Below are 19,506 nucleotides of genomic sequence, written 5' to 3' on the forward strand. Positions count from 1 at the left end.
CTGTAGGTGCTATTCAGACGTGAACTTACTGGATCTTAGGAGTTATTTATCTCAAACTTCAGTAGATTATGAAGTTTCAGACTTCTGCAGCACCTGAAGTATAGATTGCTCCTCATCCTCACCAGAACCTGGTATTGCAATCTTTTTAATTATTGCCAATTCGACAAGCATAGAATATGTACAGAATATGGTGTTTCACATGCTTGTCGAATTGGCAATAACAGCTAAGATTGCAATGCCAGGTTTTGGTGAGGATGAGGAGCAGTCTGTGACTAATTTGCACTCCCCTCATTACTAAAGATGGTGCTTTTATTGGATGACTATCGTCCTGACGCCTTTCGCTACATTTTCACACTGGGATGTCTGCATTTCCTCCGTGGTTTTTAGAACTCGTTGTGCATCCTTTGTCTAGATATGTGTTGCAAATACCTTCTTCCATCCAAGTTGCTCACTTCATTCTATGGTTGAGATTTTAACTCGATATGGTCATTTAGGAATTTTTGACACTTATTAGAAAGTGATCATAATGTGTTTTTTTTATAGATTTTTTTTAGATGTTGGTAGACCTTTCTTTTACTCATTTATTTATATGCGGTGCTGAGAACCGAACCCAGAGCCTCACACCTGCGGGCAAGCGCCCCACCGCTGAGCGGCAGCCCCAGCTCCTCCACGTGTTCTGTTGGGTATTTTCTTTAGAATCAGGACTTAGAATCTCAGGATGAATCGGGGTTTGTTGGGGTTTGCTTCCCCTCGCCTCCACTAACAGACTCCTGCCCCTCAATCATGCACTCTGGTGACCGCAGGTCAGCTTTTGGCTCTGGGAACCCCAGGTGACCCCCCTCTGGTGTCCTGCACAGGCCCTGCCATCCCAGCCTCCTCTGCCATCGGGCCTCAGCTACCCTCACTTCCTCAGGGTCGTGCTCCCCGCTTCCCGGTTGGAGGGTCCCTGTACCCGGTACTCCGCGGCCACGCTCAGGCCCAGGTTCCTGCTCCACTTCAACAATGGCAGGCTGAGGGGCGCGCTGGTGCCCCATAGGTGCGGGAAGTGTGGCTGGAGATTTAAGGCCGCGCACGCACGTGATTTATTGGAAAGTGAACATTCACAGGACAACAGACAGGAGTACACGCACATCTGAAGCAGTAAAAGGGTACAAATTTCTTCTCAAAATAAGTTAATTCTCAAACAGATGCAAATAGTTTATCCTTGTCCAAATAAAAAAGTTACAACTTTCACTTTATGTAAGAAAATACAACACAAGCTTAGCAAAATAGAGACTTTATGAAGTTATAAATCTACTGAAAATATGAAAATCCCCCTTCTAGAATTTAAGCTTAGGTTTTCAAAAATATCTTTCTCTAAATATATGCTTTTGTTTTCTCCTGGTACTGGGGATTGAATCCAGGGTGCTCTGCCACTGAGCCACATTCCCAGGACTTTCTATGTTTTGAGACAGGGTCTTGCTAAGTTGCCCAGGTTGGCCTGAAACTTGCGATCCTCCTGCCTCAGCCTCCTGAATTGCTGGGATTATAAGCATATGCCACCATGCCTGGCAATATAAACTACTCCTAGTTTTTCATAATTTAAGGACTGCATCATCTTTCTTCAATTTACACTCTTTTGTCCTGCTAAAGAGTTTATTTAGTTATTTCTCAAACCACCTCCCTGCTTTCCCAAAACCTGTGGTACTGCCCTATCTTTGGTGTCAAGAAGTGTGTAGATATAACCCCCAGACCAAGAAAGTGGTCAATAAAGAAGAAAGTGGCAGTCACCTTTGCAAGGTCATAGTTTATGTGAATTTTAATCGAGTTATAACTTTAGAAGTTGGGAAATTTTTCTTGTCATATTCTTGTTAAAAACGTGCTATTATACTTTGATAAAAGCCTGGAGGAGGGGTGTTGAAATTATGTTTGTCAAATATTTCTGCTAACAAAAGTCACTGGTACAGGCAACTTAATTTACCTCACAATTAGTAATTTACTGATAAACCAACTTCATGGGCTGTTTTCCCCTTTATGAAAAATATAGTGGTTAAGAGTTGGACTCTAAAGAGAGACTTAGACAAGTAGCTTCTCTATGCCTCCATTCTTTCATCTCTAAAACAGGACTCATAATAGTATCTTCACCCTACAAGATGGTGTGAGAATTAAATTTTAAATTAGACATTACCAGGAATATGTAAAGAACTCCGTAAATATTCATTATTATTTTCATCAATTACCATGATTGTTATCCATCTTGCACACTACCCAAACCAAGGGTGAAGTTTGCTCTTTGATTAGAAGTGACCCAAAAAGTGAGACACAAGAAGCAGCTGCAGAATTAGAGGTAAAGGGGATCCTAGGATTTCACCAAATCGCCAGAAACCTGATGAACCTGTCAGGAGTCTTGCTGGGGAGGTGAAGAGTGAAAGCAACCTCCAAAATGTAACTGCACAGTGATTTCTAGAACATTAGGCCTCCTATTAGAGCTGAAGAAATTGGGCGGAAGAGTATTTCTTACTGTAAAGTGCAGATTGTGTATTTATTCTCGGATTTGGACATGCTGATAATGTAAAATAGGAAACTTTGGGAAAAATATTTAGCACTGTTTTTGCAGTTTTTGTGATACTAACCACGTGCACGGTTCTCTACTAGGAACTTGCCAGCATCCCACTTACCAGTTAACCGTTTGATGAAAGCCATTCTAACGCAGATGCTTGTTAGCCTGACTAGACTGGGCCACCAGACCCCATCCACATTTAAAATCCAGCTGACCTTCTGTTCCTCTTCAACAACTTTGCAAGGGGACTGTTGGGCTCCTCCTCCGTCACTACTGATGGGCAAGTAAGTGTTCAATCACAGTGGCAGTCCTTACCCGAACTTTAAAGGAGTGAGGATGTAGCAGTAGTTTCAAGAAATCATGTTCTGCTGAGTACATGGTCACAAACAGCGTGTCTGGCTCAAGTTTCTAACGTGAATTATTAGCACTTCCAAGAAAAAAGTAGTGTAACTCTATTAAAGGTCAAGAAATCCGTTTTGACCTCTAAATCCTCTTCGTTATTCAAATATTAGCATTTTTCTTGTTCACATATCAATTTAGGGTTTAGTGAAATACTGAACTAAAATGAGACGGGTGCAGTCTTAGAATAAAGATTCATACAAGGCAGGCAGGGTGGCAGGCATGCTAAATGGAGAACTTAAGCGTCATGATTTTTATTTTGTAAGGAAATGTAAGAAAAGAAAATGTTTTTATAAATAAAAAGTAGTTGTCATTTTTAAAAATTTCTTTTTAGCTGTTGATTGACCTCTTATTCATTTATTTATATGTGGTGCTGAGACTCGAACCCAGTGCCTCACACATGCTAGGCAAGCGCTCCACTACTGAGCCACAACCCCAGCCCAAGTTACTGTCTTTTAATTAAAATATCTCTTTAGGCATAAAATTTCTATGACTTCATTCTGTAATACAGCTGATTCACACGAACTCTCCGGTTCTCCTGCAGATATTCTCATTATCTAATGACACCTTTGGAGTCTGTATTCAGTAGTCTCACCCTTACAGACCACTGCCACTCACTGTCTAGTTCATGAAACCCCAAAGGGCATCGTAAGAATATTTCATTTTGGTTTTGAGATACGGAAATCATGACCCAGAATGTTTTCTATCTCCTACAATTCACAATTACATGTAGAATCCCCTCTGTTAGTCAAGTCACATGTTCTTGCTTTTCAAAATGGGCAGTGTATCCACAGCTTATATCTGGAGACTGGTTCATGGCGATTGTGTGGCATAGCCTTCAACTAGGAATCACCACGCAAATCAAGTATGCTCCACCACAGTCGAACTGCTTTCGCCTTGACTCCTCTCACACCTTACAGAAAAGGGAATGAGTCTCTTGTAAACCGCTCCCAGGAGCGTGATGGCGAGCACCACCATTCCACACACAAGGCTGAACGCCCATCGCGGCCCCAAGTAAGTGTACACGTGGCTGATGAACACGGGCCCAAGAATCCGGGCACCACTTCCAGAGGCTGTCAACCAGCCCATGTACACGCCCTGCGGGACAAGTAGAAAAATACGCAGCCTTAGCTATTTCAGAGCATAACAATCATGAATAGTGAAATTTGTTCATATTATAGTCAGTTAAAACAATTTTTTTTTTTGATGCTGGGGATTGAACCCAGGTCCTCACGCATGATAGGCAAGCGCTCTACCACTGAGCTACGTCCCCATCTCTAAAGGAACAACTTGGCATCAGATGAAGCCCTGGAAACAAGGTAATTTATTCATACGCCTTTTAAAGATAACATTTATTTTATTTTGTACCTGCTGCATACCAGATGCTGAGTTAGGGGTATATATAGAGAGAGACACATATATGTGTGTGTGTGTGTGTGTGTGCGCGTGTGTGTATGTTTATAATATAGTTTCACATTTTTACAACATTTGACAATAAGTGTTATCCCTGCTTAACAAATAGGAAGCTAAAACTCAGAAACATAGAGAACCTGTCCAAGAGATGTGAAATTGTGTTTGGCACCCGACTGTGTACCGCGTGATATCATAACGCCACTCCTACAACTACGTAACCCAAACCCTAAGCCACACAGTCTCCCCATAACGTTTAGTGCAGCATCACGCCTGATATAATTTAATAAATGGAATGTTGATCGGTTACTTAAAAGTATAAAGTCAGCGTAAGAATAACATCTATATGCACTGACATAGAATTAATAATATATTAAATAAAAAAAATTAAGATGCAGAAAAACTACATGTATATGTAATTTAATTTGTTTTATCATTTTTCTAAAGACACTGGCTGTTTGAATAGGCAAAGAAAAATATACTGAGGGTACAAATGAAGTTAATAGCATCTGACTGGTTCAGTGAAGCTAAGGGAAATTTTCATTTTCTATTATAAACATTTTTAAGTAATTTGAATTTTATTATAACCATCATATATTGCTTTTGTAATTCCTTTTCTTTTCTCTCTCTTGGTACTGGGGATTGAACAGAGGGGTGCTTAACCATTGAGTCACATTTCCAGCCCTTTTAATTTTTAATATTGAGACCAGGTCTCACCAAGTTGCTTGGTACCTTGATGAGTTGCTGAGACTGGCCTTGAACTTGTGATCCTCCTGCCTCAGCCTCCCGGGTCGCTGGGATTACAGGTGTGTAACCTATCATGATAGGTGGCGTGGCCACCACGCCCAGTGTTTTTTTGTTTTGTTTTGTTTTGTTTTTTGAGATAGGGTTTCACTATGTTGGGCTCAAGTGAACCTCCTTTCTCAGCTTCCGCAGTAGCTGGAATTACGGGTATATGCCACAGCATCCAGCATATGCCTTTATTCTTAATTCTGAAAAACTGAAAATACAATCTTCAAGGTTAAAAACAAACCCAGAGTTGAAGGTGTAGTTTATTGGCAGAGCACCTACCTCACATACTTGAGGCCCTGGGTTCAATACCCAGCACAAAAAATACCCTGAAACAAAGCAAAATAAATAAACAAAACCCTACCAAACTTTTATTGGCTCTATAGCTCAAACAAACAGGTATTCAATTTGCTTCTCCTCTCTGACTTCAATGAAGAATGCCTAATTTCTGCTCTGAAAATGTAAAGCTGTCAGCTTAATTTTAAAAGAGGTAGATAATATTTGTATTTTGTGGTCAGGGCTGGCAGTGTTGCTCAATGGTAGAGAACATACTTAGCATGTATGAGGCCCTGGGTTCAATACGCAGAACTACAAAAAAAACAAACAAACAAAAAAGAAGATAACAACAAAGAAGAAAAGTTAGAAGTAAAACCTAAAAATAGCCTAAATGTATATATAACAGCACAGCTGCGTGTGGTGGCGCACACCTGTGATCCCAACTACCCTGGAGGCTCGGATGGGAGGATCCCAAAGTGGAGGTCAGCCTCGGCAACCTATCATGATCCTGTCTCAAAATATAATCAAAAGGCTGGGGATATAATTTAATGGTAGAAAGCCTCTAGGTTCAATCCCCAGTACTGTAGAAAGAATAAATGAATACGCATAATGGAGTACAATGATTGCATCAAAATACTTCACTAAAAAAAAATCAAATGGCATGGAAGAGTGACCACAACATTATATATTTTTTAAAGTAGATTACAAAAATAGTATCCATCCTATAATCCAATTTTGTGTTAAACACACATACCCATTCACATAGGTCTAGATTGGAAATGGAAGCATAACTTCAAAATCTTAGTAGTAACTGCCTCTCTGATAGTTTTCTGTTTGCTTCTATATTTTTTCCAATTTATGCAATGAATATGAAAATGAAAATTCTTATTTATTATTGCAGCTCTGGGTATCAAACCCAGGCCTTATGCATGCTAGGCAAGTGCTCTACCACTGAGTTATAACCCATTCCATGAAATTCTCACTTAAAAGTTAATTGTGGGCAGAGAATGTATGCAGTTCAGTGGTAGAGTGCTTGCCTAACCATACAAAATAATAATAATAATAGTAATAATAATAATTTTAAAATATACATAGTCATTGTAAACTTTTAAGATAGCTGAACTCTCCATCTCTTAGTAATGGCCTCTGGAGTCAGAAGAAATTAAGCCTAGATCCAAATCTGGCTATCAATTACGGCTCCTTTATTGTTGCCTAATTTCAGGAGTTTCAGAAATTTATGCTTCAAATTTTTTTTCAATGAAAATGATTTTAAGCTTATTATCAATGGCATCCTAATCACATAATGTTTGAGTTCTAATTTAACATACTGTTTAAGTTTCAGCAAATAAACCTTATGAATACTTTACAAAAGTTGTTTGCTTTTAAAATTTAAAATACTAATAAATATGGTAAGAATCCCCCCAATGTGCTACCAGTACATCTCATAATTGCACATCAGGGAAGCTGCTTACCTGAGGTTTTGGTCCTAGAATTTTTGAATATAATGTATAAGACATGACATTACAGGCCGGATAGCCTATTCCAATCAGCACACCTGCTGTGAGGAGCTGAGCCAGATGGATCACCGGGGTGTAGAGGCACCAGGCTTGCTCAATTGGGCAACCAACTGGCCCATCATTATGATCTTCTTTTGCAGACTTCCAAAAACCAACCACAATCTCCCCAAATGTGGTATTAGGGATTGAATTATTATGTAGGGCTGCAAAAACAAAATTAGTATGGTGCATGACTTGCTAGCTCTAGCTAAACACCGGAGGATAATGCTACAGAATTACGTACCTTCCCACTGTATTTTGGGGAACTGACTTCCCCAAGGTAACAAGATGAAGAAGCCAACCCACACAACGATGAGTCCGCCCAGGAGAAGAGCTCGCTCGCCAACCCTGTCAGAGAACAGAAATTCTGTCACTTTAAAATGAAACATCATAACAAAGTTCCATTACTTTTATAATTAAAAAACTATAAAATTTTGATACTTTTAGTGATACATATGAATGGGGTATATGATTTCCCACTAAAAACAAGACTTCTAGGAAAAACAGCCAATTTCACGTCAGGACAGGAAATCCAGAAGTTGAAACTAGAAATCTTTTCATTCCAGAAAGCACAGAAGCTATCAGTGACTACAAAATCATGGAAACAGTACTCAGTCAACTTGAAGAAGTTGGTCAAAAACTTAACAATATGAACACCAAAAAAAAGGGGGGGGGACTGACTAAAACACTTGAAAGTGTTATATCTATGAATTCATACTGTCCTTTTTTGCAGGGGATGGGTACAGGGGATTGAACTCAGGGGTACTTGACCACTAAGCCACATTCCCAGTCCTATTTTGTATTTTATGTAGAGACAAGATCTCAATGAGCTGCTTAGTACCTTGCTTTTGCTGAGGCTGGCTTTGAACTCACGATCCTCCTGCCTCAGCCTCCCAGGCCAGTGGGAATCCAGGCATGCACCACCACGCCTGGCGAATTCATACTATCTTAAGATGAAACACTCACTGGTCACTTCTTGAGGATGCCAGAGAACCAACTCATTATTTTAAAAAACAGTTAATTAAAGAAAAAAATCGAGCATTTATCCTTTCTTATGCAAACTGTACTGAATCTCACAATAATCAGAGTTGGTGAAGGGAAGGTTCTCTCAGTAGAAAGTATTCTAGTAAATAAATGTTTTATGGAATTAAAATACAGTTGTCCCTCAGTATCTGCAAGGACTGGTTCCAAGAGCCCCTTGAGGTTACCAAAATCCAAGGACGCTCAAGTCCCTCATATAAAATGGCACAATAATGGGTAATAACCTACAAACGTCCTCCTCTAAACTTTAAATCAACTCTACATTACTTGTAATACCTCATAAAAAATAAATGCAATGTAAATAGTTGTTTAGGAACTTATGATGAGAAAAAAGTTCAGGTTCAGTGCAGATGCAATTTTTTTCTGAATATCTCTTATCTGAGTTTGGGTAAGTCTATGGATGTGAAGCCTCAGATCTGGAGGCAAACTGTCAGCATTTAACAAGGATCCTTGGATGGGTTCAGGGAATGATCAATGGTGACTTACATCATAAGGAAAGAAAAAGAACACGGTATGTTTCTTCTGAGGTAAGAACATAACACCACCTATAATCTTGCCAAAAAAGGGAACTCAAATCTCATTTAGCTTCTAGATCTAAATACACATCAGTTTTCAAAATATAGTAAACAAAGGGATGTTTTAAACACTAGCAAGATCCAAAATGTGGAAACTACAATGCAAACACTCTGGCCTCAATTTGTAAGGGGGAAAGATAAAAATTGGGAGGAAACCAATCAGTTAAGAGATTGAGTCAGAGGAGCAAACTGAGAACAAACTAAAATCACGAGAGGCGGCGGAGAAAACGCTAACACTGTCGAGATATGTGACAATTTTCAGAAATCACTGTTCACCTTTTAGATGTGATGATGGTGTTAACGTTAACCTTTATAGTTAATGAAACATTTATGGAAGGTATGAAATGATGTCTGGTTTCAGGTTCAAAATAATCCAGATGCAGGGGAAAGAAAGTACAGAGTAGGGGGAGATAAAGATGAAACAAGACTGTCCAAGAGTTCGTAATTGTTGAAGCTGGATAATGGATACTAGAAGTTCAGTGCATAATGCTATCTAGACTGCTCTATATGGAAATTTTGCATAATAACAGTAAAATATGTAAATAAAACCAGAGGCTTCTAAAAGCAAGCAAAACTAACATTTAAAAAAAAAAATAGAAAGCCCAAAAGCATGCCATCACCTTTGAGGACCAGGAGGCCTCTCAGCTTTCAGACCTGCTCTACCTTTTGCCGTTTCTCTAGTTCGATGTGGGTCAAACTGGCCTTCTTACTTGTTTCTTAAAGACCCACAACTCTGTCTTCTGGGAGAAGGGAGTTGCAGGCCATTGTACAGCTGACTCCAGCTTCACTGAGTCATTTCTTTGTTTGTTTAATGGACACAATACCTTTATTTTATTTATTAATTTTTATGTGGTGCTGAGGATGGAACCCAGTGCCTCACACATGCTAGGCATGAACCACAGCCGTAGCCCCGAAGGTCTTCCTGAATGTACCTTCCTCAGTCCTGCCTTCCTTGACCACTCCCCAGGTCTGCCATCTGCTTTCTTCTTCCCAGTGCTCACCACCGCCTGACTTCACACTGGTGTTCACCATCCCCCAACACAAGTCCCTTGAAGGTACACAATTGGATATTTCATAGAACCGTGTGTACACACACCGTTCTACTTTTGCAGCAAGATTTCCACCTCCACAGCACCCTCCATCGCCCCGACCCTACACACAACTCATTATCTGCTGCCTGATTTTAACAAGCTTTAGACTGACTCGGTCAGCTGACACCCTGCATCAGAGCTGGTGACTGAACTTCCCTTCACACAAGCATTCCTCCCAGCTTGTGTCTTACACCTACACTGTCCTAAAGCAGTTCTTCTAAACACAATAATTTTGAGAAATGCTATAAACTGAATTTTCCATTATGATATGATCTTTACATGCTGAAGACTTAAATGCTCTAAAACCAATTAGTTCATTAATCTTAACCAGACTTTTCCAAACTTAGCCACCGAATCTTTTGTGTTATATAACATGTCACCACATGGCAGGACAATGTCTTATGAAACATGTAAAACTTTTAGAAATATTTTTTTTAAATCATAACATACAAAAACTACATTAGTAGACAATTATTTGCTTTGTAAGTTATTCTGCTTTACCGAAGATATGCCAGAGTACAGAAATATTGTGCTTAATAAACTTTTAAATCTCAAAACCTCCAAGAACTACAACTAATACATGAGAGAAAAGCTTTAAATTATTTTAGAGCATATTCATTTACATTGTTAACTCTGTTTCATGTTTTGATTTTAAAAAAACAGATCTGAAACAAAACCAAAGATAAAACTTACTTTTTGGAAAGTAATTTAACCCCCATGAAAATAACAACTGCCTCCACTCCAAGAGCAGCAAGTATTATTCCATTGTACAACACAGCTTGTTCTTGAGTCCAGGCATACATATCCATTGTCAGTGGAGTAAGTATTCTGAGAAAAACAGAAAATAAACCATTCTTATTTTACTTAAATCACACTGTTAAAATGAAGTATAAGCTTTAATAATGACACCTCCACAGTCAAGAATTTGTATCCCTTTTAACAATGACAACAGACCTACCTACATTATAAGTAAGAGTGAATAAACACATCTTAGGCACACTTTATTGCTACGTACCTAAGCTTCCCTATTTGTTAATATTTACTTTACTTACATAAGTAATACAGCTGTACTGCAAAAAGTCCGAGAAACAGGAAAAGGAATCAAGCCAAACCAGTCAAAACTCCTACCATTCTAACATAATAACTAAATCACCATGATTATTCTTTGGTTTAAGAGGATCTCTTTTCTTAGTGAAGCTTTGAATTTGGAAGGCTGGGGTCTGTCAGTGACTAGCTTCCCTTTGAGGGTGTTCTTTCTACATGGTGACCAGTGTTCCCCCTTAAAGAACCTCTGCAAAAGTAAATTTTTAAACTTGTCATTGGTATATGTTGCAAGTTCTCCAGACTGTTCTTATTTTTTAATAAAATAATGTCTGTTATTTTAATTATCTAGTGCCTTTATAAAATAATGAACAAACAAATTATACTGCTAAAAAAATAAATGGGCTTAATTCCAGTGCAATAAAAATAAATGGGCTTAATTCCAGTGTAATGTTGCTATTACGTATCGGAATCCACTGGATTTTTTTCTCCTCATCAGTCTCTCTCATCCCTACCTTTAAAAGTGCATACTTTCTCTGAATCTCTCTCTTCCTTAATATGACTGTCTCCTTCCTTGCCAAGCTTCTCTTCCCACATTTTTCCTCCTCCTGTTAACTGACTACAAAATGGAATTTGTATTTAAAACATTTTTTAAAAAAAAACAACTTTAAAATCAGGTAAGGTAACATAGAAAACAGATTGGTAGTTTCCCCAAAAATTAAATATGAAAGCCTAGTGGGGTGGCACAGGCTGGTAACCCCAGCAACTCAGGAAGCTGAGCAGGAAGCCAGCTTTAGCAATCTCAGCAAGATGCTGTCTGCAAAAAAGAAACAAAGGGGTGGGGATGGAGCTCAGTGGTGCAGCGCACCCCAGTGCACCCTAAGGAACTGAACGCCAAGAATCAAACAGATATTCATACATCAATGTCCATATCAACATTATTCAGGATACAGAAAGTGAAAATAATCCAAGTGTCAACAGATGATGGATAAATAAAATGTAATATATACCTACGATGGAATATTATTCAGCTTAAAAAGTTGATATATGCTACACATGATGAACATTTAAAACAGCAGGGTAGCTAGGCTAGGGATGTGGCTGAACGGTAAAGCACCTGCCTCGTGTGTGTGAGGCCTGGGCTCAAGCCCAGAGCCACAAAAAATTTAAAAATTTTTAAAAAGCCAAAACAACATGAAGACAGAAGAAAAACACTGCGTGATGCAGTTTCTCTGAAGTACCTAGGGCAGGCAGTTCCACGGGGACAGAAGGTACAGGCAAACAAGGCTGGCTGGAAGGTGATGGTGGGCAGGTTCCACAAAAGGACGGAGGCCATGGTTGTGCAGCCTCATGACTCTACAAATGCCACTAAACTGTACTCTTTAAAAATAGCTGAAATGGTACATTGTGTTATGTATATTGTGCCATAATAAAAAACAGCCCCCCAAAAAACAGATGAGCTGAAATCTTCATGTACCTCAATAATTTTGAAAATAAGTACATTAAGCAAATTTTACAAATACTGACATAAAAATGTCAGTGTATTTTGAAAAATGATAAACCAGGCTGTCAAATGATAGCATCTCTCTTAGTTGCACAGAAAAAAATGTTTGAAAAATATACAAACTGAAATATTAGCAGTGGTGACTTCCACAGGAAAGAGTGGATATGGAATACTAAAGTTGTACTATTTGAGATTTTTACAAGAATGTACTATTTTTATAGTCTAATAGAAGAGTATTTTTAAAATGAAAGGCCCATATGATAAATAAAAGTCAGAGAAGCCTAGTAACAAGAAATTTTATACTATTTTTTGTTTTTTTTTTCACAATTCAGGATTACATACACCTATAATTACCAGACTGAACCCTACATACATAAATATGGAGCTACATAGCTTGAGGTTAATTAAATCATAATATAAAATTTACATGTACTTTTTATATCATAAGAAAAATACACCCTACATAAGATTTTTTACAATATTTTGTATGCTTAATTAACACTGCATTAAGAAATACAGATTAACAAATAATCTGATTTAGATGAAGATAGAATAAAACTTACGTTTCGAAAAGGGCAAATATAAATAAAATCACAAAAAAGAGAATATTGGTGGCCACAACAGCAACGTGATCGATATTTCCTTGGGAAACCTGAAATTCATCTGTTCTTGCTATAGGTAAATAAGAAAAAAACTATATTACCTATATATCTAAATTTTTCTTAAGACCCTAAAGTAATGTAGAAATTACATATAACTGATTCTGTAAATAAACATCATTTTTAGGCTTCAAAGCAATTTAAAAGTCACCGGGTTTCTATGACAGAAATATTTTTTCCCCACAGTACTGGGCGCTCCACAACTCACTGAGCTACATTTCCAGTCCTTTTTATTTTTCATTCTGAGGCAGGCTCTCACTACCTTGCTGAGGCTGGTCTTGAACTTGCAATCCTCCTGCCTCAGCCTCTCCGGGACCTGGGGTTACAGGTGTGCATCACAGCACCTATTCGGAAATATCGCTAAATAGTACTTAAAACTACTCTTTAAATGGCACTAAAAAGTGAAGTCAAATTTTCCCTCCAGGAGACAGACTTTAGTTTGTTTGGTTTTGTTTTTTGGCTGTTGGGCATCAAGCAAGCAGGGCCTCAGGCACGAGGCGGGCACTTCTGCCCAGAGCCACATCCCCACAACACACTTCAATTTTATTATCTTTGGGAACATTCTCTTTGGCATCTCTAATCAAACTATATGTATTTTACAGAATTTAGCAATAAAATGATACCAAATTCTCTATGAATGTATTTATTTTGTACTACATAAATCTGCTTCAAATTTCAGTTGCTGATTTTTTTCTACCTTACTTAAATCTGAAACTTAAAATGATTTCATGAAGAATGAAAATAGTTTTACTAAATCAGTTCCCAGTTCTATGATTCACTTCAATGGATACATATTTTTAATTTCAATGTTACAGGAAATTAGTTCCACAAAATTTCTTATGCCATTTTATGACACTGCCATTTAAAACTTCCTGTTATTTATAGTTTGCAGAGAAATAACTAGTATTTGATGGGGGTTTTATCAAGTGGGAAGAAAAAGTAAGGGTAAAGTCTTCTCATCTTGAACCATGCAGTGAAGCTGCACACCCAGCGAAGCTGTTCCCAACACCAAGAGGTGCCTGCCGCCATTTACGTCCATCCACTCATGCAGACCCATCATGCTGTTTCGTAATTCATCCACATACCCAGCATAAGCCACGTGAGTACATAAGATGTGTCATTTATGTATGTTATTTTCCGTGTATGTGTAGTCACGGGGGAGGGGTTGGTACAACTCTCCTATGACATAGTACACATCCTATCATTTTTTAATGATGGAATCTGCCTTTCTACCCCAGCATGCTGGAGAAGGAGATCCTCCTCCAATAAAAAGTAGATCTGGAAATAGTCTACTGGACTTGGGGGAATTAAGCAACTTGAGATAGTAGCATAGGCTTGAGACCTTCCTCTCTTCTAACCATGCAAAGAGAACTGGTCACCTTTGTCTAGACCCTCTTCAGTGTTCTTAGAGCCCTGATACTACTTTTTTCTTTATTTTTTTCTCTTTTTTTGGTGATACTGGGGATTGAACCCAGGTCCTCACACATTCTAGGAGAGCACTCTACCCCTGAGGTATATCCCCAGTCCCCTCGTCTATTTTGGATAGACCTCCCTGCTTTTCAATCACTACCTAGAAGGCAGTCTTTTTTTTGGGTGCTGGGGATCGAACCCAGGGTCTTGTGCTTACAAGGCAAGCACTCTACCGACTGAGCTATCTCCCCAGCCCCTAGAAGGCAGTCTTGACTCCTTCAAAACAACTCTCAGCTCTGCCCCAAGCCGGACTGGATTTACCTCACACGTGATCAGTGTCCTGCAGCCTCCAAAGCACTGGCTTCAGTGGCCAAGCTCAGAAACACTGTATCCTAGGTTGAGCCATGGACTAGAATGTTTGAGGCAGGTTGTGCCTATAATCCTAGCAGCCTGGAACACGGAGACAGGAGTATTTAAAGTTCAAAGTCAGCCTTAGCAACTTAGTGAGACCCTGTCTCAAAATAATAAATACAAAGAGCTGGGGATGTGGCTCAGTAGTTAAGTGCCCCTGGATTCAATCCCCAGTACCAAAAAACAAACAAACAAAAAGAATTTTGGAAAAAGACTACATTAATGTATTGACTTGAATTCTATGTAAGTGGAAATTACCATCCCATGATAAACTCTATAAACTAGACTATTTTAAAATTGATTATGGGAGTTCTTATCAGGTACTTTTTATTCAAACATGTACTGAAATTAAAAAACAATTTTATATGAAAGTGCTTGGCAAATTTTCCATAGCTTTAAAAACTCAGTGAGGGCAGGGACCAAGCTGCAGTTTAATATTGAAGGACATTCCCTAAGGAGGACAGTTAGCACTTAAATAATGGTTTATTTGGTAAAATATACCCACTTACTAGATTGGACATTATTTATGAGGCAAAGAAAGATCTAAAGGATGAAAATGTAGATTTACAAAGTATAATAAAAGAATAAAAATTAAAAGAGAAACCACATCTATGATTAAGATTAAGAGAATAAAGAATTACTTGAAACAGAACGGTACATTTAGTAGCAAAGTTACTGAAATCCCTCCAAAGAACTTGAAGGTTTTGGAATTTTGGTTGTTTGAAAATAACACACAACAATTCTTAGCAATGGTTTTAACTTTGCCAACATGAGAGTCAAATAAGTGGTATCAGAAATTTTCTTTCTAAAACAACCAATTTAGGTACCTTTCAGTTTTGAAGATCTTTCCCAAACACCCACTGTATTGTCCTCAGAAGAATAATCCAAGTAAACAACAATCATTAGAAACACTTTGGTAATATGAAAGTAATTTGCTCAAATAGGTGAATAGTACCTTCTTCAAAATTAATATTTTTACACTGTCGTCCTGAGTCTTCTACTCGGTGTTCTCTTAAGAAGAACATAAATATCATATTTAGAAAATCATTAATATAATACAGAAATAGTGCAAATTTAATTCTAGCTTTCTATTTTTTTACATTCTGATATAGTTTCCTTAATGGTTTCTGAGTAATGAAATTACTACTATCAATAACAACCAATAAACTTAAAAAGACAGAACTTATAATTCATATCATACTAACTATAAAATGAAAAAAATACCCAATGCATCCAAAAGCATATGTGATCTACTTTAGTTAGTATTTTAAATTTTCAGTGATCTGAATCATTAGTTATAAATGCTTTTGGACAACTGGATGAAGTACTCTAAGAAACAAAGTTAATAAAATGTCTATAATTGTAGAAAATTTCTTCTAATATAAGAGACATACATTCCAAGCAATTTGTGTATTTAAGGTTGAAACTTATGCACTCATCTACTTAAAATGTTGCTTCCAAGTCATTCCCTTACTTAGAAACATGTAGTTAGTAAACCAAGACAAACCTTGAAAACAAAATTAATAAAATTTAATTTAAAAAAAGACCAAATCTTAAACCTTCAAAGATCTTCATAGACTATCCTAATTTATCAAGTTGTCTACTATTATAGTTGCCATAACTACATAATTTAGCTAATCAAAAAATGTGAACAAAACTATAATAAACATCAAAAACAAGTTAAAGAGCAGGCCCAGCAGCTCATGCCTATAATCCCAGCAGCTTGGAAGGCTGAGGCAGGAGGATCTTGAGTTCAAAGCCAGACTGAGCAAAAGCAAGGTGCTAAGCAACTCAGTGAGACCCTGTCTCTAAATAAAATAGAAAATGGAGCTGGGGGTGTGGCTCGGTGGTCAGATGTTCAATCCCTGGTACCCACCCCCCCAAAAAAGAGTTCATAGTGATAATTTTCTGCCAATAATGACAAATCTCATTAAAATTTATAATCTATGAAAGTAGCTCATCATCTCTATCTAATTACCTTAATACAGTGATGATCAGAATGATGTTTACAACTCCAGGAAGGCGCTAAGTAAAACTGGTGCTGTATACATGTTTACCTGCAGCTTAATCACATCCCACGTCACGCCCTTTTCTCCAATGAGTGCAAAACAAGTCTGAAATACTTATTAAAATAAAATGCACACAAATGAATTATTATATGGGAGGCATAGGCTTAAAGAAAAGCAAAAGACATTTGTCTCAGAATTGGAAATGACTTTAAGGAATCATCCATGTACACCATGCACTCTCCACAGGGGCAAGAAAACTGGTTCTTGATTGGGGGTGGCAACAACAATTTACTTCTTCTATGTGTAAAGCACATAAAAATAGATGAAGAGGTGTGGTATTGACATTTCATGGGTTTAGAGTAATTGGGGGAAAAAATGTCTGAAAAGGCTCCTTAAGGAGAAAGAATGAACAAAAGGTTGAGAGATACTGACACACGTGCATCCACAAAGGACTACGTCTAAGTTAACATATCCATCTCTGTGTCTCTTTTCTGCTTTTCTTTGTTGGGGGTGTAGGGCAGAGGAGTCGGGAGGAGTGCCAGGCATGAACCCCAGGGCCTCAAGCATGCTGAGCTCATGCTCTACCACTGAGCTACACTCCAGCCCCAGTCTCAATAAAAAATCCCCACAGGAAATTTAAATTATACAATTTCTTCAATAAATAAATTATAAAAGCTTAATCAGTTTCATTGAAAGAATGAAAACATCATATTTTAAGTCAGATATTTTAACTATTACTATGTATATGTACCTAAGTTATATATATTTGATATCATTTAAAATTTGATCTGTGGCAAAACTGGGCAGCAACAGTGCTGGTGGTTTGGTCTGCTAACCATCTGCAAATGACCTTAGGGTGAGGATGAGGTCAGATATGGCACTCCTACAAACAGAGCTGAGCCCACAGCAAGCACTCAGTAAGGGCCCATTGTTGAGTGGCTGCCACTGAAGAAGCCATCGAATCTCTTCGGGCTTACATTTCCTTATCTACAACACAAACTGCTTAAAAGAGAATCTTTCAAACACTTCGAAGGAGGTCAACAATACTTGAGAACTATGTCTATACCAGGTACTGTGCTACATATGAGGAGGTAGAGTGAAAAATAAAAAGACCCAGGCTATGTCCTCCTGTGTTGTACAATATAGCATTAAGGTTCAGTTCTCCATTTGTGTTTATATTTGTTTCAGAATATTAAACCAAAATATTAGCCCATGAATTAGATCCTCTTCTGTTGAGCCTTTTTTGGCTAAAGAGAAGGAAGTAATGGGAACTGAGGGGGCAGTGAGGTGTTAATGATGAAGTAAACTGAGTTAGAGTCAAACTGATAATATTCATAAATGTAATCAATAGGCAAAGCATGGGTCAATTACATGGTTTTTCAATATTTTCTGGGTGTGACAGTGCACACCTATAATCCCAGCGACTCCAGATGCTGAGGTAGAAGAATCACAAGTTCAAGGACAGGCTCAGCAATTTAGCAAGGCCCTAATCAACTTCACAAGACCCTATCTCAAAATAAAAAATAAAAAGGGCTGGGGATGTGGCTCAGTGGTTAACCCCTGAGTTTAGTCCCAATACCAAAAAGAAAGAAAGAAAAAAGAAACAAAAAACCCCAAATGAAAAACATTTTCATTTTCTTCAGACTTAGAAAAGTCTTAAGGGTATAGGGAAAGGGCTAAATGGTAAAAATCACCTATAACTTCCCTCAAGTCCTTTACTAAAAGAATTCTGTTTCCAATGAATGGAAAAAATAAACTCCTGCAAAGATGTCAAATGAAATTGATTATTTGACAGAATCAGAGTTAGGTTTGAACCCCAAATTTCCCATTCATCCTCTGGGTAACCAATTTTCTTAGACTCTCTATGCTTTAGTGGGACAAATAGCACTTAATTTAGAGAACTGGTGTCAAGGTAAAATGAGTCTCTCCTCATGGCCAGACCAAAAACAGTTGTGTGGCTGGGTACATAGCTCAGTGGTAGAGAACTTGCCTAGCACACATAAAGCCCTGGCTTCAATCCCTAGTACTGCAAAAAAAATAAATAAAATAAAAATTTAGTTTCCATCACTTTCCCATCAGTTAGGAGGTTTTAAACTGGATTACATTTATCATTAAGACACAAAGGTTTCCACAATTCAAATTTAAGTCATGACAAGTGAAGAGCACCTACCTGGACCTAGAATAAACCCTAATGCTTGACATGTGCTTGTATTGGCCATAGAACTTGTTCTTTCCTGAAGGGAAGTAGCACCAGCAATATATGATCTAACAACTGCAACATTTCCTAAAAAGAGAGACAATAATCCACAATAAAAGAAAATATCCTTCAATTTGTAACTCTGAACTTAATTTGGCAAAAAAAAACGTTGGTCAACATTATGGTCACTGCTTCCTCTTCCTGATCATACAAAGCATTTAAGAAATTTTAATTGAACAAATGCATTAATTAATGGAACACAGTACTTTTAGTAATATGAAAACCGTTTTGAATAAACAGAAAAATGGCATTATAAAATTATCACCTTTTTTCATTAAACACTCAGAAAGCTCTGAGTGAATGGCATACTACTGGTTGCTACAACTGTTTTTGTTTGTATCTATTTGTTTACTGAGACAGAATAGTGCTAAGTTGTTCAGACTGCCCTCGCACTGGCAAGCCTCCTGCCTCAGCCTGCCAAGTAGTTGGGACAAGAGGAATGTAACGCTTACCAGGCTTACAACTATCTTTTAAAGGAAAAGTGTCACAAACTCTGCACATATAGGCCTGTGCTATATGAAACAGGAAAAAAAAATTCA

At 37.9% G+C, this 19,506-nt stretch overlaps 1 protein-coding gene and 1 non-coding gene across 2 annotated transcripts in view; both read right to left on the minus strand.

Annotated features, from left to right (window-relative positions):
- Positions 1-3,152: 3,152 nt before the first annotated feature.
- Mfsd8 (major facilitator superfamily domain containing 8) overlaps positions 3,153-19,506 on the minus strand; it is a 31,225-nt gene continuing 14,871 nt past the window's right edge. The window contains 9 exon segments of the mRNA XM_047566872.1: positions 3,153-4,036; positions 6,886-7,133; positions 7,214-7,317; positions 10,370-10,504; positions 12,785-12,893; positions 15,657-15,712; positions 16,680-16,719; positions 16,722-16,823; positions 18,881-18,994. Coding sequence (XP_047422828.1) covers positions 3,800-4,036; positions 6,886-7,133; positions 7,214-7,317; positions 10,370-10,504; positions 12,785-12,893; positions 15,657-15,712; positions 16,680-16,719; positions 16,722-16,823; positions 18,881-18,994 — 1,145 coding nt within the window. The 3' untranslated portion in view covers positions 3,153-3,799.
- On the minus strand, positions 4,140-4,212 carry Trnad-auc (transfer RNA aspartic acid (anticodon AUC)). The gene has a single exon. It is a non-coding gene; the product is annotated as a tRNA-Asp (tRNA).

This window comes from Sciurus carolinensis, chromosome 10, assembly GCF_902686445.1.
Source record: "Sciurus carolinensis chromosome 10, mSciCar1.2, whole genome shotgun sequence".
In the NCBI taxonomy this organism is placed as follows: domain Eukaryota; kingdom Metazoa; phylum Chordata; class Mammalia; order Rodentia; family Sciuridae; genus Sciurus; species Sciurus carolinensis.